We start from the raw sequence: 16,129 nt of genomic DNA, 5'->3' as shown, positions 1-16,129 counted from the left end.
TGTAATAAGATGAGCTGTACAATAATACAGTCTGAATGATCATCATCTGAAAGACACCTCTGAATACTCTGTCTGATAATGTCCATTAGTCAAGAAAACAAACACGCGTCAGGAAAATACAGTAAAAATACTACATATGCTTACAGCATAACTATATAGAAAAAACAACAACAATGTAATACCATTAGCACATGGAGAAATGGAATGAAATGTTTCAAGATCATGTAAGTACATGCACAGAGACACAGAAGAACTGAACTGAAGCCAAAATTCATAGTCAATGCACTTAAAACTATGAAGAGATCACGAGGGTGATCATTCGAGATCTTAAGTCCTTTAAACAAGAAAAAATACAATGTACAGTTTTTTTTTTGAGGGGGCAACAAACACATCTTACTGAATCTTGAGCTCTGTTAGTAGTAATTATTGCATCAGTACTCCACCTCTTCCACAGTAGTCCGAACTGTTTGGTAATGATATATTTACAAAATAAAATAAATAAAAATGGTTGGGACATTTGAATACTAAAACTGCTTAAAAAGCTTTATTTTTTTCTCTTTTGTATGTAAGTTACTTTCTTGTGTTGATTGTTTGCGTCTCCCTCAGTTTTATAATGTAGAATCATTTTTAATTAGTTGAATGAATTTTACAGTTTTTTCCGATTGCTTAAACACATTTCTTGAAACTATGCCTCATATTTTCAAAACGGAAAACACAAATCCATAACATCTTCCCCAAACATCCTATTTTCATGTCGAAATCAAGCTCTACACTCAAAACCATTCACTTTTGCTGAAAAACCAAACTTTGCCCTGAGGCATCACACACAAGCCCTCAAAAACACACACACTACAAAATAGTCTTACATACTGGTGAGATCAATTCAAAACAATACTACAAAAACCAAAACCAAAAACCCTAAATAAGTTGTTTTGCTTGTGGTTCTCCCCTCAAGGAACTTTTCACATGATGGACACGTGTATACATTGTTAATTGTTAATTGTAAATGTTCTATTCCTTAATCTCCTTTACAGTGCAATACTCCAAACAACAACAACAACAAAATTCTGCCCCAGCATCACATCTTTGTTCTGGGACAGACCAGAGAATCTCGTCAACATCGAAAGCTAAACTGGCCCGGGGTAAAATCCTCTTGCATGACTGATCCACCCGTCACACATCACCTGTCATGTGCCACTCAGCCGCCATCTTGCTACAAGTGTGACTGCATCATATAATAATTATTAATTATTTATAATATTAATAATGTTCATCATCTGGCTGACTACGTCTTGTATTAATTTTTCTAAAAATCCTGTCATACGTGCACAAACTGACAGTCACAACTTATAAGCTACTACTAAATATTGTAGAAAAATAATTTTCGGTAAAGTTGCTTTGTAACGATTTGTATTGTAAAAAGCGCTATACAAATAAACTTGAATTTAATTGAATTGAATCAAGACGGAGATTTGTACAGTTCTAAAGTTACTCCATAACTTTTAATTAAAATATAACTTCATAACTTTAAAGTAAAATATAGCTCCATAACTTTAAAGTAAACTATAAGTACATATGCCACACTTATGTGCCTTCTCTTGGGTGCAATAACAGAGTGGGATGTGGGCAATCCTTTTTCGCCTTACCAAAGGAGAATAAGAGGTAATGTCTTAAATGTTTTAACCATTAACGTTAGTTGTCACCAATTCGTCTCCACTGTCGCAAAACATCAACTGTGCGCATGCGTCATTGGAACCAGACGATACGCTTAAATGTTTCCCGGCTTGACTGTTAAAAGCAGATGACTGGCTTCCAGCGTGAGGAGCGGGACATGTGCATACAACGGTCATCTTTGCCGTTACGGGTTTTACTTATATAGTTGTATTGAGGATTGAGGAAGTGGCATGTGCTTATAAATTGTCTCTGTGTCTAGTCAGGCTTCTTCCATTCCATCATCTCTGTGTCCTACGAAAAAAGAAGAAGTACTGATTACTGTAACTATAACACATCATTTCTTTAAAAAAAGGAAGAAACCAAAGAAACTATTTTTATGCAAGGCTCTTCCTCCTCTTCCCGCTCTCTGGTGTCCTTGACCTTTTCAGTCACGTCTCTTGGGATATATTGTTTCAAAACTGAATTGTAATAGGAGACGGAAACCGACGGACAATCAAACTAAACTTTATAGACAAAATAAACACAAAACAGCACGGCAGCCCCTCGCGGATGACTGCCATGCACAAACAAAAGCAAACCACAAAATAAAGCCCAGGTCTGGTCCTTTCTCATCCTTCACTGTCATCGGTCCTCTTTTGTATCCTTCCAATCTCCTCCGTGAGACTCGAGACCGGTGAGTGTCTCAGGTGTCGCTGATTTCCAATCACTCCACCGGCCTAGCTCCGTTCACACGGCTCTCAGCCCAGCCCCACTCGTCACATGAATGAACTGTCTGGGGCTTTTTTATCTATCTATTGAAGGTTCTGATTGGTGTGTGATAAATTTTAACTCATAGTGTTTCCACGTGGGTATCTATGTGCTAATTGAGCTCAAGCTATGCTGTCAAAAAGGGAAATAGTGTTTATAGATTAGGGAGATGGGTATGTTAACCCTGAAATGAGGGAAACTCTAGGTTTTCTGTTTCAGAATGGGAGGTTTGTCAAACCAGAGAAAGCAGGGTAAGTGAAGCACATTTCTGAAAGAGAAGTAACTTATACTCCGAGTCAGTTACCGTAGTAACTTACTCTATGAACCTAACCTGGTTAGAGCAGGTTTTCTTCGATAAACCCAGAGTTTCTTTCAGTCTCCTCCCCCTTTTTAAACACTTCATTAATGCATGCTGGAAAAATGCTCTTCTTACTAAGTGTTTTTTTTTTCTTTCTTTTTTTCCAAGTACAAATATATGTATAAATATATAAAAATAATAAAATAAAGATTTATTTTTTATATAAGAAAATGATATAAGATACTTAGTCTTGTTTCCTGGGGGGATCTAAATTAAGTGCATTTCACTTAAGTAAAATGATATGCCAGTGTGGTAATAAAAATAATCTTAATGCAAATGGAAAACAAGATTATTCTGAGTGTCTATTACTCAGTGTAAATCTACTGTAGCTCCACCCTCCATCGACACATAAGGTTAAATACGACACATGTGAATAACGGTTCAGTTGTGTAGGCAGTAATGATTTGGGCACGGAATACTAGCTTGTAACGCGATTGATTGGGTTAGAGTCCGGATTTTGCCGAGCTAGTTCTTCCCACTTTTCCCATCACATGTCACATTAGAATTTATTTTCAATAAAAATGAACAAAATGTTCTAAAAGTGGAAGTATAGTGCCTAACGAGTGTTTAATAATGATGAAATTACTTATAATTGTAATAAATATAATAATTTACAATCTGTTATTATTGCATCCTGTTAATGGATAACAATGCTGAGGTGCAAATGTATCTGCCAGTATAAAGTATAACTAGCATCTAATTATTATTTACACTTAGTCTGTTGCAAAGAACTGCTACTTTTACATGGTAAATAGAATATATCACAATTTTCACTGTATATTGTTTCTGTAAATAGCATATAGAGCTACTTGCACTTAGCCTACTGTAAATAGGATCTATCGCTAAGAAAGTATGTTAATTCCCCTTAGTGTAAATAGCCACTGCTGTATTTTTCTTACTCTATTTGCAGTTCATTTGTAAAATAGGAAAAATGCACTTAAAATATTATTATTAATATTATTAATTTATATTTTTTTTTTGCTCATGAGATACCATAAAATTATTAACTATTAGTTCATTAATCTAACGTTCTGCTAGTTTTCACCTGTGATATTATAACACTGAGAAGAATTACATTTGTATCGAGTCTGAAGTATGCAGACAGCTTTTTGGCGGGACCTGTTGCCATGGTGAATCGTAATATCGCCGCTCTATTGGTAATGGATTTTTATAGTTGTGGTGCATGCACTTAATTCAGAGTCAGTCAATTTAGAGTTGATTAAACCAACTCATTTCAGCTGTTCTGTAACCGAAAACTCAGAGTTTCCCATTTCAGGGTAAGTCAACTCAGAGTTCAAGTTTAAACTCAGAGTTGGTTGAACCTCCTTAGTGAAACAGGCCCCTGAAGCTCACAGCGATCAGTTATTTTGTATTGTATTAATTTTGTATTGTAAATATACTGACTTTTAGTTAACACTGTATTTTTTTTTAAATATTGCAAATAAACAAAAATAAACATTGTTGTAACCCACAAGGTTGCTGATCACATTCACAACAGAGATTCAAAACCAAACACAAACCAAAATTAACCCAAAACAACTAATTCTGAAAGGTTTTGTGCACCTTGGCATCAAATGGAACATGTTGTAAATTATTTAATATATATGTTGTTAGATTAGAAAACATTGCCCACTGCTGTCTCTTTCTTTTCTGTTTTACTGAGCTCTTCCAGATCTGAAGTCATAAACTACAGCAGCAACTGCAGCCACGCCCACCAGAGCAGAGACAACCAATCGGATCACAGCTTCAGTAGAACCACAACAATGACCAGAGTCTGAGGAAAGAAACAGAAGAACACGGAGACATTAGTGTGCATTTGAACCCTTTCAGGTCTGTAAAAAGCACTAACATTACCACTGACATACCTGGACACGTGTGACAGAGTTGAGTGATGTCCAGATGTGTGGTCTGGTTTGTGATGGGATTGTTGATCACACAGCTGTAGATGTTGTTCTCCTGATATTCCACCTCCAGAGGTAGAGAGAGACTGATGCTGAGATCAGACACACTGATGCTGGACAATAAACTGTTTCCTTTGTACCAGGAGAGAGTCACAGCACTCACATTCACAACTGAACACAACAGTGAACATCTGGACACTGATGATGATGATGAACAGATTGAAGAGTTTCTGGTGATGACGGGAGCAGGTAGACAAGCTGGAAAACATGTAAAGAGCAATAAATTCACCTCATTTGTGGTCATTTGTAACCTGAATGTTTTAAGGCTTCCTGTGTCATCCACTTTCAGTTATTTTTAGTGATACAAAGCAAACTCATTATTTGGCTTAATATCACAAACTAGTATTTTTATAATTTTATTTTAAACTATTGTCATACAGAAAAAATTACTTGTTTGTGGTAAATAGTTTCACCTAGCGCCTAATGAAAGTCTTGCACATTCAACTAAAATAGCATGGTTCCAAGATGCCGGTGCGACAGCAGCTCGCAGTGGCCACTCTAGATCCAAAAGGTGCTATTTCTGTGATACTGTTAACGTTCTATGGACAGCGGTACAACCAATGTTCATATACATCATCGATAGACCCTGCTCAAAACACAAAATGGTGCATGAACTCTGTACTGGTCTCTAGATACTGCTCATCACTGTGGAGTTTGTGGCTGTTAAATGTAGACCTTTTTTATTTACCATGGGAATTTACCACAGTGTTTGTAGTCGGAGTGTAGATTCCTCCTAGCGCTAGCGCCAGTGCTAAATCTAACGAGGCACTCTGAGAATTGTATGGGGCTATCAGTGAACTACAATACACACACTGACAGACTATTTATTGTCGCGGGAGATTTTAATCATGTGAAGCTCAAGACAGTACAGACGTACAGACAGATTCCAGCGTACAGACCGCTTGTCAGACGTGACAGACCGGTTCTGAAACAGATTAGAACCTGGCCGGCAGGAGCCATTTCTGCTCTCCAGTACTGCTTTGAACAGACTGAGTGGAGCATATTCAGAGAGGCTGCAACAACTTGCAACTCAATCAACTTGGAGGAATTTACGTCATTGGTGACCAGCTTCATCAGTAAATGCATTGATGACGTCACATACTCCAAGACAATCACTACACACGCCAACCAGAAGCCGTGGATGACTGTGGATGTGCGTGCACTGCTGAAGTCCCGTGACTCTGCCTTCAGAACAGGTTGATGAGGCCTCACTAAGAGAAGCAAGGGCCAAACTGTCTCAGGATTCTCTGACTACCAGAGAATCCACAACCAATTCAGGGACAGCAGCGACTCTCGGCGTATGTGGCAAGGCATCCAAACCATCACCAACTACAGGCCCTCACCACCTGCCTGTAGCAATGATGCCTCTCTCCCAGATGCACTGAATGACGAACGTTTTGAGGCACAGAATTACGCCATTGCAAGGAAGTTCATCCCCCCTCCCCCCCTCCCACAAACTGTGTTTCTCCAGAGATGATGTGAGGTAGACTTTGAGCAGAGTTAAGCCATGAAAATCTGCGAGACCAGACAACATTCCCGGCAAAGTGCTCAGAGGATGTGCAGACCAGCTGGCTGAAGTCTACAGAAAAACAGTCAAAGGAATGGTAAAAAACATTTATAAAAAACAAAAACAATAAAAATAAAGAAATGGGATAAAGTGTTAAAGTGTTCAAACTGAGTCCTGAACATTGCTTTGTGCAATATACTTGGAGACCTTGTCAGCAGCTGTTTTCCATATTTTTAGTGTTGAGATTTGAGCCAAGTTCACCCAAGCTGTGGATTTTTCTATCATTATAATGTCCCAAAGTTGAAACAACCACTTCAATATATCCAAGCTATGTGGTGGGAGCCAGTGTTTAGCCATGAGTTTTTTTTTTTTTGCATATGTTAAACCGGCCAGGTAGACAATTTCATATTCCCATATCATATGGAAAAAGGAACCAAGTTGTTGGTCAGGACATTTATCACAAAAAGGACTGAAGGAGGAGTCAATATGATGTCTTTTGAGTGGGGTCCAATAAGTTCTGTGACAGAAGTTATAGTGAATTAGTTGGTGATTAGGATTCCTAGATGAAGTAAAAATGTTCTGCCATACTCTTCCCCAGTCGGTGACATCCTCCTGTTGTTCACAATCTCTTTCCCATGCATGCTTTATAGTTAGGCGATTTACTGAAGCCTCTAAGGCCTTCCCGTACATCCATGAAATAAAGTGACTAGAAGAGTACGATTCAAACCAAGCAATGATCGGATGTATAGGAAGTGTTTCCCCCAAGGGCACCCCATAGGCCTTCATGGCCTACCTTAGGCGCAGATATAAAAACAAAGAAGAGGGTTCTGGTCCATACCTCTCACACGGTTCTTGAAAGCTTAACAAGCGTTTAGGACCAGCAATATCTTTCAATTTATAAATGCCCTTCTGCATCCAGTCTCTAGAGAAAACTGGTATACCTCCTGAATGGATATAATTATTATACCAAATAGGTGTATGGGTGTGCCAAATATGCGAAAAATGTATACATTTTTCCATATGTTTGAAATTGACTACTGTGTAGGCCATGATTGGACCAAAAGCTTGCAAACATTGCTTGTTGTTTGGCACCGGAAAACAGTATTTCTTGTAAGATGTATTTGCCAGCTAAGCTCTCCTCTATCTCTCTACAAGGAACCCTAGAGAGCGGGTCTAGCCAATCCTTAATGAATTCGATTTGAGAGGACCTATGATACAATTCGAAATTCAGAAGCGCTAATCCTCCATAATGTTTTGAATGCTGCAATGTTCCAAATTTCAGTTTTGGTAGCTTGCCATTCCAAATGAATTTACGAATTTTAGAATTAAGATTATGCCAAAATATTTTAGGTGCAGGTAACGTTCACTGACATCTTTAACACATCCATTCACAGCACCATTGTCCCGGCGTGTCTCAAGTTTACCACCATCGTCCCTGTGCCGAAGAAGTCCACAGTGTCCAGCCTCAACGACTACTGACCCATTGCACTCACACCCATTATCATGAAGTGCCTTGAGAGACTTGTCATGAAGCACATCAAGAACCTGCTGCCCCCCACATGGGTAGACCCACTACAGTTTGCGTCCCACCCAAAATGCTCAAAAGATGATGTCATCACAACCTCCCTACATCTAGCTCTCACTCACTTGGATAAAAAGGACACATATGTCAGAATGCAGTTCATAGACTCCAGCTCAGAAATCAATGCAATCATTCCTCGACAAGGATTTTCATTGTCGAAACTGAATTTTCGAATCTTGCTGATATTCGACTGATAGTCGAATCATATGTTTGGGGTGCGGGGCAAAATACATTGAGTCAAGTCAGACATTCGACAGCCATTAATTACTGACGTAACACACAGGGAAAATGTGTAATGAACACCTCGCAGATACAAACAGGGTAAATAATGTTTTATGTTTTGATGAACAGATAGCTAACACTTAACGCTGGCGAAAAACGTGTTAGCATCTGTCGTTTCTTTTTTCTTCTTCACTTGTGTTTTTTTTATTATTATTATTCTGTACAGAAGATATGTATTAGCACCCTCTACCGTATAATAATGAAAACACAGATTCAGAGTATAGCTCAAATATATTTAGAATTTTTGTTAGTATAAGTCAAGTATGCTTAAATGTAATTTTAAGTATATTTATGAAGAGTACATAAAGTTGATTTCTGAGAAAGACATAAAAAGTGTACTAAAAGCATACTTTACTATTTTTAGTATAAAAGAAGTATACTAATAGCACACTTGAATAAACTTCTTTTTCGTAAGGGGCAGTGAAGGTAAATTAACCAAGAAGACAGGTAAACAATATGCTGTGTTTCAATCATAGATTTTTTATGGTAAAACATTAAGTGTACTTACTTTAAAAACTGGACTTAACAGCTATGTTTACTAGTACATTTACATTTTTCATCTATACAGACACTACAGATATTTTATTACACATAAAGGACCATCAATAATATAATTATTACAATAAATACATGATTAAAATAGTAAGAAATACACATGAGAAAGACTGTTTTAAGAAAGGATATTGGATTATAGATTCCTGGTGGAAAATAAAAGTAGATTAGAAATGTATTTTATTTTTAACAAACCCTATTTTTTAGTGTTGTCATTTCTGATTCACTACTACCAGATCAATAATAAGCTTTACATCCATTTATACAAAAAAGTTGAAGCCATATTTGTCTTACCGTAGACAGTAATACTTAATGTCTTGTCTGAGTTTCCTCTGTCGCTGCGGATCTGTACTTTATAAAGTCCAGAGTCTGTTCTTCTGATGTTTCTGATGATCAGAGATCCAGTGAAAGAGTCCAGCTGCAGTCTGTCTCCAAATATCTCATTACTGTTAAACATATCAATGCTCTGCATATAGAGTTCAGCTATTCGAGTCTCTTTAGGTCCAAACATCCACAGAATCTGATCCTCTCTCTGTATTTCAGTAATATTAGGGTTTATAGTGATAGAATTTCCCTCAGTCACTGATACCGATTTCATTTCATCTGCATCACCAGCAAACACACCTGCAAAAGAAATAAAAACACATTATTATTAGACAGATACTAAATAATTTAATTTTCCTGGAGCTAATCATGCACTTCTAAAAGGTAAAATATGTATTCTTATTCTCTTGTGATAATGCACTTGTGTTTAAATGCTACATTTACTGATTAAAAGTATTATAAAAGTATTTTACTTACCACAAAGAACAAACAGGGTTAGAGCACACAGATGAGAGGACATCGTGATAGAAACGTCCAGCCGAGAGTCACTTCACACACAGAATATGACTTCCTGAACAAAAGCAGCAGCTGCTTCCTAAATCTAGACTTTTAAATCAAAACAGAACTGGTTTTAGTGGTCTTTGTTCATTTTCATCTCTGTCTGTGCTCTCTAGACAGTTTAATTCATTCTTTATCTTCTTTTTAAATTACACTGAAGGTCATAACATAATTCAGTTGAGCTTAAAGCAGATGTACTTGAAGTCAAAATTCATCATGATTGTGAAATTAAATGAAATAATCAAATTAATCATTGTATTTATTAATACAAATTAAAAAAGAGTTGTGGTGTATTATGGATGATGATCAGTGATCTGCACATGTTCAATGATGTGTGTGTATTCTGACAGACTTTTCTCATCTACAAACACAAACACACGCAGATGTTGAGTCTATTTATCATCAGGTGATGTTTCGGCAATTATTTATTTATTACATGAAGCATATTTCATAAAACCAAAAAAAATGTTGTCATGTCAGTTGCCGTAATACTTGCCCTCTGGTTTTTCTTGCTCACATTTCCTGCTTCCTGACACTTCTGCAATTTATAAAGAGAAAATGGTAAATTCTTTTAGTCAAACTTCAGAGCACACAGATGAGATTACATCATGATCCAGATACAGTCCAGCCGAGAGTCACGTCAGACACAGAAGAGCGACTTCCTGAACAAAAGTTCAGCTAAACATAGACAGCTAAATAAAGAGAACTGGTGTTTGTTCAAGTTCAGAGTTTGCTCTAAGTTCAGTTACCCTCATCTGGATGTTCTAGAAACTCCCTGTCAATCTCAAACATACTGCATAAACAATTTTCCATTGCAACATCATTCTGGATTGCTCTTTATCTGAAAAGTCTTACAGGTTTTCAGAGGGTTCAGTTGTGGTTTTAAGAAAGACCTGTATGTCTCACATTCTCCTGAACATGAACACAAACAGACATCGTCTAACATTGTGTGAATCAGCCATTGGAAGATCCTCCAAGTACATTAAACCACATGCATTCAGCTCAAACACAGCATTTACTGACCTTTGTTTCTGATTCACTGCTGCCAGACCAATAAGCAGCATTGTGTCTATTATAAGAGGTTTTTAAAATATATTTGTCTTACCGTAGACAGTAACATGGAATGTCCAGTGTCTGTTCTAATGAAAAAAAAAAAAAAAAAAGACAATAATAAAAAAACATTATCAGACAGAGACTTAATATAAAAAAAGTTTTCTGGAGTTTAATGAAACACAATTAAAAGGGTAAACCATATTTGTATATACAGTAATATGTAATATTAAAGGTCCTATGACATGAAAATTTCACTTTCTGAAGTTTTTTAAGTTTAATATGAGTTCCCCTAGCCTGTATATGGTCCCCAAGTTTCTAGAAATTTGAATCGGTGTAAATTGAGATTTTTCTATCTTTCTCTGCCTTTGAGAAAATGGAAGCTCAATCAGGCTGATCTTGAATCTCCTCGTTGTGACGTTGCAACGAGAATTGTTACCTCCCCTTTCTCTGCTTTGCCCGCCCAAATATTTACATATAATTCAGTCGCAATGTCAGCACAGGCGTTACAAACAGACTTTTATGATATGGATTCGACAGCACCGGCACAAACAGTGAGTAACAGTGTTCATTAATGCCTGATCTGTGATCGGTGATTTCTGATGGGTAGCTAATCATTCAAGTTCACACAGACTTTCTTTCTAAATCGTTTAATACTGTTTATGCATCAGTGAATCAAGCCAGTGACTAAACGATCAACTTCTCATTGTTTCTCTTAGTAGCATGAAACAAATCTGTTATTTAAATTGTGATTTAACTACAGAGAGCGGTCAAAGAACGGTCGCTTTTTTCCGGAGCTGTTACACATCGCGAGTATATCTGCACACTTGCCCAAACTGCCGTTACAATGAATGACGCTGTTATGCTGCACAACGGAGCTCTTACTGTATTCATGTGTTTGCTGTTAGCTGTGGTGAAAGCATTTTGTGAGAAAACGTGTTGCAATAATGACGAGATCACTGCATCCACGCGATAAACAGACTCTGTCTACTCGATGCTCATCACTGCAGCCTTTCATGTGATGGGGAAAGATCGAAAAAATAATTATATAATCAACAAATCCACGATTCGTTAATCTCGACAGCTGTAATAGTATATATATATATATATATATATATATATATATATATATATATATATATATATATATATATATATATATATATTTGAGAGGGGTTCCACATGAACGCATTTTGAATGCAAAGATGTCAGCCAATCACAACAGTTGTGGTTTACTCGGAGTCTCACAGCAGACACGCCCCTTCAAACAGAGCATTCAAGCCAGAGGGCTAATATCAGGATCTAAAAATGCTTTTTATTTCTAAATTTTAAATGTAAAAATCATACTAACAATATAAGTACACCTAAGGAAACATTAAAAAGCATTTAAAGAAAAGGAAATAATCCATGTCATGGGACCTTTAAGAGTTTCTCACCGCACAGAGCAAACAGGTCAGAGCACACAGACGAGAGGACATACAGAATACAGAAGCTGAGAGTCACTTTAGACACGGAACTTCTTGAACAAAAGCTGCATCTCTTTTCTTAATCTAGACTGATAGATGAAAAAAGCGAACTGATTTTAAGAGTCTTTGTTCCCTGTTTCTCTCCATGTTTCTTCTTTCGTCTGTGTTCTCTAGATTATATTTAATACTTTCATAATCATCCTCTTAAAATGCATTGGAGATGGACAGGGTGAACAGAATAGATACTGTAGTTAACTGTATGTAGTTGGGAGTTAGAATAGTATAAACTGGAGACAAACATAATAGCAATAAGTACAGAAAGAATGTTTCACTATAAGTGCTTTTTTATTTTATTTTTTATTTATTTTTTTGCCAGCAGATACATAAACATCTGTGCATGACAACAGAAATAAGTTACATTACAGTTACATCCAGTAACATTTAGGACTGATTTGAAAGTACTTTCACTCAATGGACTGGGACATAAATACACTGCAGATATGTTAACTGAATATAAACAGACAGCTCAGATTATTGGGATCGAGTCAGTTAGAAATACCAAGGGTTCGCACAAAACAAGGGGAATCAGCTTCCAGAAGAAATGAGATCTACTAAAACATTAGCCAATTTTAAATCTAGACCCAAAACTCATCTGTTTAGCTATGCATGTCCTGAATGAGCACTATGTTACTGTACATCCAACTTACTGCATTGTATTTTATGTATAATCTTTCTTTTCTTAACTGTTTTAATTAATAAAAAATAAAAAAAGTTTGTTTTAAACGTTTTTTTCTTCTCTTTTTTTTTCTTGTTTCATTGTTGTGAGTATTATATGTTTTATGATTATTTGAACAAGCGTCTAATAGATCTCCAGTCAGTTTTATAATATAGACAAATTTTTTATCCATTTAATGTATTTGAATACTTAGGCGTGTATAAGGCGTTACAAGGAGAATGATACTTTTATTTTAATGAAGCCCTGCTTAATAACACACATAACAAACACTACAAATAAAACACAATTTTACAGAATCTTCATATTTAACTGTATTGAATTAGGATAGTAGATCATATTTAAAAGATTACACTTTCATGAAAACATTTGTTATAGTTTTGTAAAAGGTGTCATTATACATGTTTGACCGCCTTCAGAACAATTGGTTCAGTTGATTCAAAGATCCTAAAAGCTTTGATCTCCCTTCACTGCTCAGCTGCTGTCATTTACAGGAGAAGGAACTTGCTGAGGCTCACAGCGATCAGTTATTATATATCTCTTATGTCTATGTATAAACACAAAATTATTTTTCAAATCCTTTTTTTTTTTTTTTTTTGCTTCTTTCTTTACTGACTTTTAAATAAGATTGTATTTGTTAAATATTGCAAATGAAGAAAAAGAAACAAGGTTGCTGATCACAACAGAGATTCAAAACCAAACACAACCCAAAATTATCCAAAAACAGCTGATTCTAAAAGGTTTTGTGCAATTGGGCATCAAATGTAACACATGTTGTGTACAGTATTTAATATATATGTTGTTAGATTAGAAAACATCGCCCCCTGTTGTCTCTTTCTGTTCTGTTTTACTGAGCTCTTCCAGATCTGAAGTCATAAACTACAGCAGCAACTGCAGCCACGCCCACCAGAGCAGAGACGACCAATCGGATCACAGCCTCAGTAGAACCACAACAATGAACAGAGTCTGAGGAAAGAAACAGAAGAACACAGAGACATTAGTGTTCATTTTAACCCTTTCAGGTCTGTAAAGAGCACTAACATTACCCCTGACAGACCTGGACACATGTGACAGAGTTGAGTGATGTTGATGTTGTGTTGAGTCTGGTTTGTGATGGGATTGTTGATCACACAGCTGTAGATGTTGTTCTCCTGATATTCCACCTCCAGAGGTAGAGAGAGACTGATGCTGAGATCAGACACACTGATGCTGGACAATAAACTGTTTCCTTTGTACCAGGAGAGAGTCACAGCACTCACATTCACAGCTGAACACAGCAGTGAACAATTAGACACTGATGATGATGATGATGATGAACACTGTGAAGAGTCTCTGGTGATGACAGGAACAGGCAGAAGAGCTGGAGAACACGAGAGAAACAAATGTCATTTTAGGACAACAAATTATAGATCATGAAATGTCTACAGTATTATATTAATCTTTGTAGATATTGGCTGTTTATTCTACATGACTTTATTCTACTACAATAACTATCCAAGCATTAAATGTGAAAAATCTTAGTTAATATTGAAAATAATATTATACATATACAAAATCACAAAAGCTGTAATTCCCTTCAAGGGATACTTCACCCAAAAATTAAAATACTGTCATCACTTTCAAGTTGTTTCAAACCAGTATGAGTTTCTTTCTTCTGTTGAACACAAAGAAGATATTTTGATGTATGTTGGTAACCAAACAGTTGCTGGTTCTTACTGACTTTCGATGTGTTTTTTTTTTTTTTTTTCCATACTGTATAAGTCAGTGAGGACCAGCAACTGTTTTGTTATCAACATTATACAAAATATCTTCTTCTGTGTTCACTGAAATATGAATTGTTGAAGCGATTAGAAAGAGAAAACAGATGAGATCTCATTAATACAGAGAGTCAGGAGAGGAGTGAAGTAAATCTAACAATACTTGAGGTTTAACATGTTCATAATTAAATAATTAAACTACAGGAAATAAACATCTGATATGGATTATACATCCATCTACTGTAGAAACATATAAAACAATAATCAATAAGCATCAAAAGGAATAAATGAAGGTAGTGATCATAAAAATTATCAGCATACTAAATATAAATAAGCATACATATAATAATAAAAGAACAGCTTTGAATGCATATTTTAACATAAGATCTATAAAATATCTTAATACATTTTCTCACCATAGACAGAAACATTAAATCTCTTGTTTGAGGTTTCTTTGTTGCTGATGATCTGTAGTTTATAAAGTCCAGTGTGTTCAGATCTGATGTTTCTGATGGTCAGAGATCCAGTTTGATTGTCCATCTGGAGTTTGTCTCTGAATCTTCCATCATTACTGACAAAAATAAAGTTTATTTGGTCTCTTTTAATGATTTCAGCTATTCTCGTCTCTTTAGGTCCAAACGTCCACAGAATCTGATCGTCTCTCTGTACTTTAACATCAGTGTTTAGAGAGACAGAATCTCCTTCAGTCACTGACACTGACTTCACTTCATCTGAATCACCAAACACACCTGAAAATCATATAAATGCAATATACTGTAATTATTAGACAACTACATTTAAATTAAATAAAAAACAATTATAAACCCCATTTCCTGATTAAAAGAGTAACTCACCACACAGGACAATCAGGATCAGAGCGCAGAGGAAAGAAAACATCATTCTGGATCTGAAAACTCTCATTTCAGAGATTTATCAAAGGTATTTTTCAGTCTAACAGGTTTTCAGAAAGTTACTTTGTGGTTGTAAGAAAACACTGCAGAAGATCTCACACTTTCATGAACATGAACACACAGAAACATCATCTAACACTGTGTGCTTCAGCTGAAGATCATTGCAGCACTTTAAACCACATTCTCACAGTTTAGACACACATTTACTGACCTCAATAACAGAAGATCTGACTCCAAAACATCTCATGAACGTGCAATCACAAATCTCTTTCAAATGTTTTGACAATCATTTATTGAAATGAAATAATGTTCTAAATGAGAAATTACTGTATTTAAATTGTAAAATATCCACATATGAATCAAACACTGATCAATGAATCAATGACTCTGTTTTAGCACAACATCAAGTTTTAGTACGTATGTTTAGTACCATGAACAAGCAACTGATCTCCGGTCAGTTTTATAATGTAGACTATTTTTTATGAATTTAATATATTTAATGTACTTAGGCATGTATAATACAATGAGATTGATACTTGATACACTCTTTATGTGCTGAAAAGTTACTGACAGCACGAGATAAACAGGAGGAGAGCTCACAGATGAGAGAACATCATGCTGTTTCTGGAAACTCTCACTTCAGATATATATATATCACAGGTTTGAG

General features: G+C 36.0%; 1 protein-coding gene across 1 annotated transcript; it reads right to left on the bottom strand.

Moving 5' to 3' along the window:
- Positions 1-4,517: 4,517 nt before the first annotated feature.
- LOC113074464 (SLAM family member 9-like) lies at positions 4,518-15,298 on the bottom strand (the record flags this gene model as incomplete). The annotated part of the gene is made up of 3 exons (XM_026247306.1): positions 4,518-4,553; positions 4,634-4,938; positions 14,968-15,298. Coding segments are annotated over 3 exons (672 nt in total), but the record flags the coding sequence as incomplete, so codon positions are not given.
- Between the last annotated feature and the right edge of the window lie 831 nt (positions 15,299-16,129).

The sequence above is a fragment of the Carassius auratus genome, unplaced genomic scaffold, assembly GCF_003368295.1.
Source record: "Carassius auratus strain Wakin unplaced genomic scaffold, ASM336829v1 scaf_tig00014789, whole genome shotgun sequence".
Taxonomy (NCBI): Eukaryota; Metazoa; Chordata; class Actinopteri; order Cypriniformes; family Cyprinidae; genus Carassius; species Carassius auratus.
The sequence above is the reverse complement of the archived record's forward strand: the minus strand, read 5'-3'. Positions and strand labels throughout refer to the sequence as shown.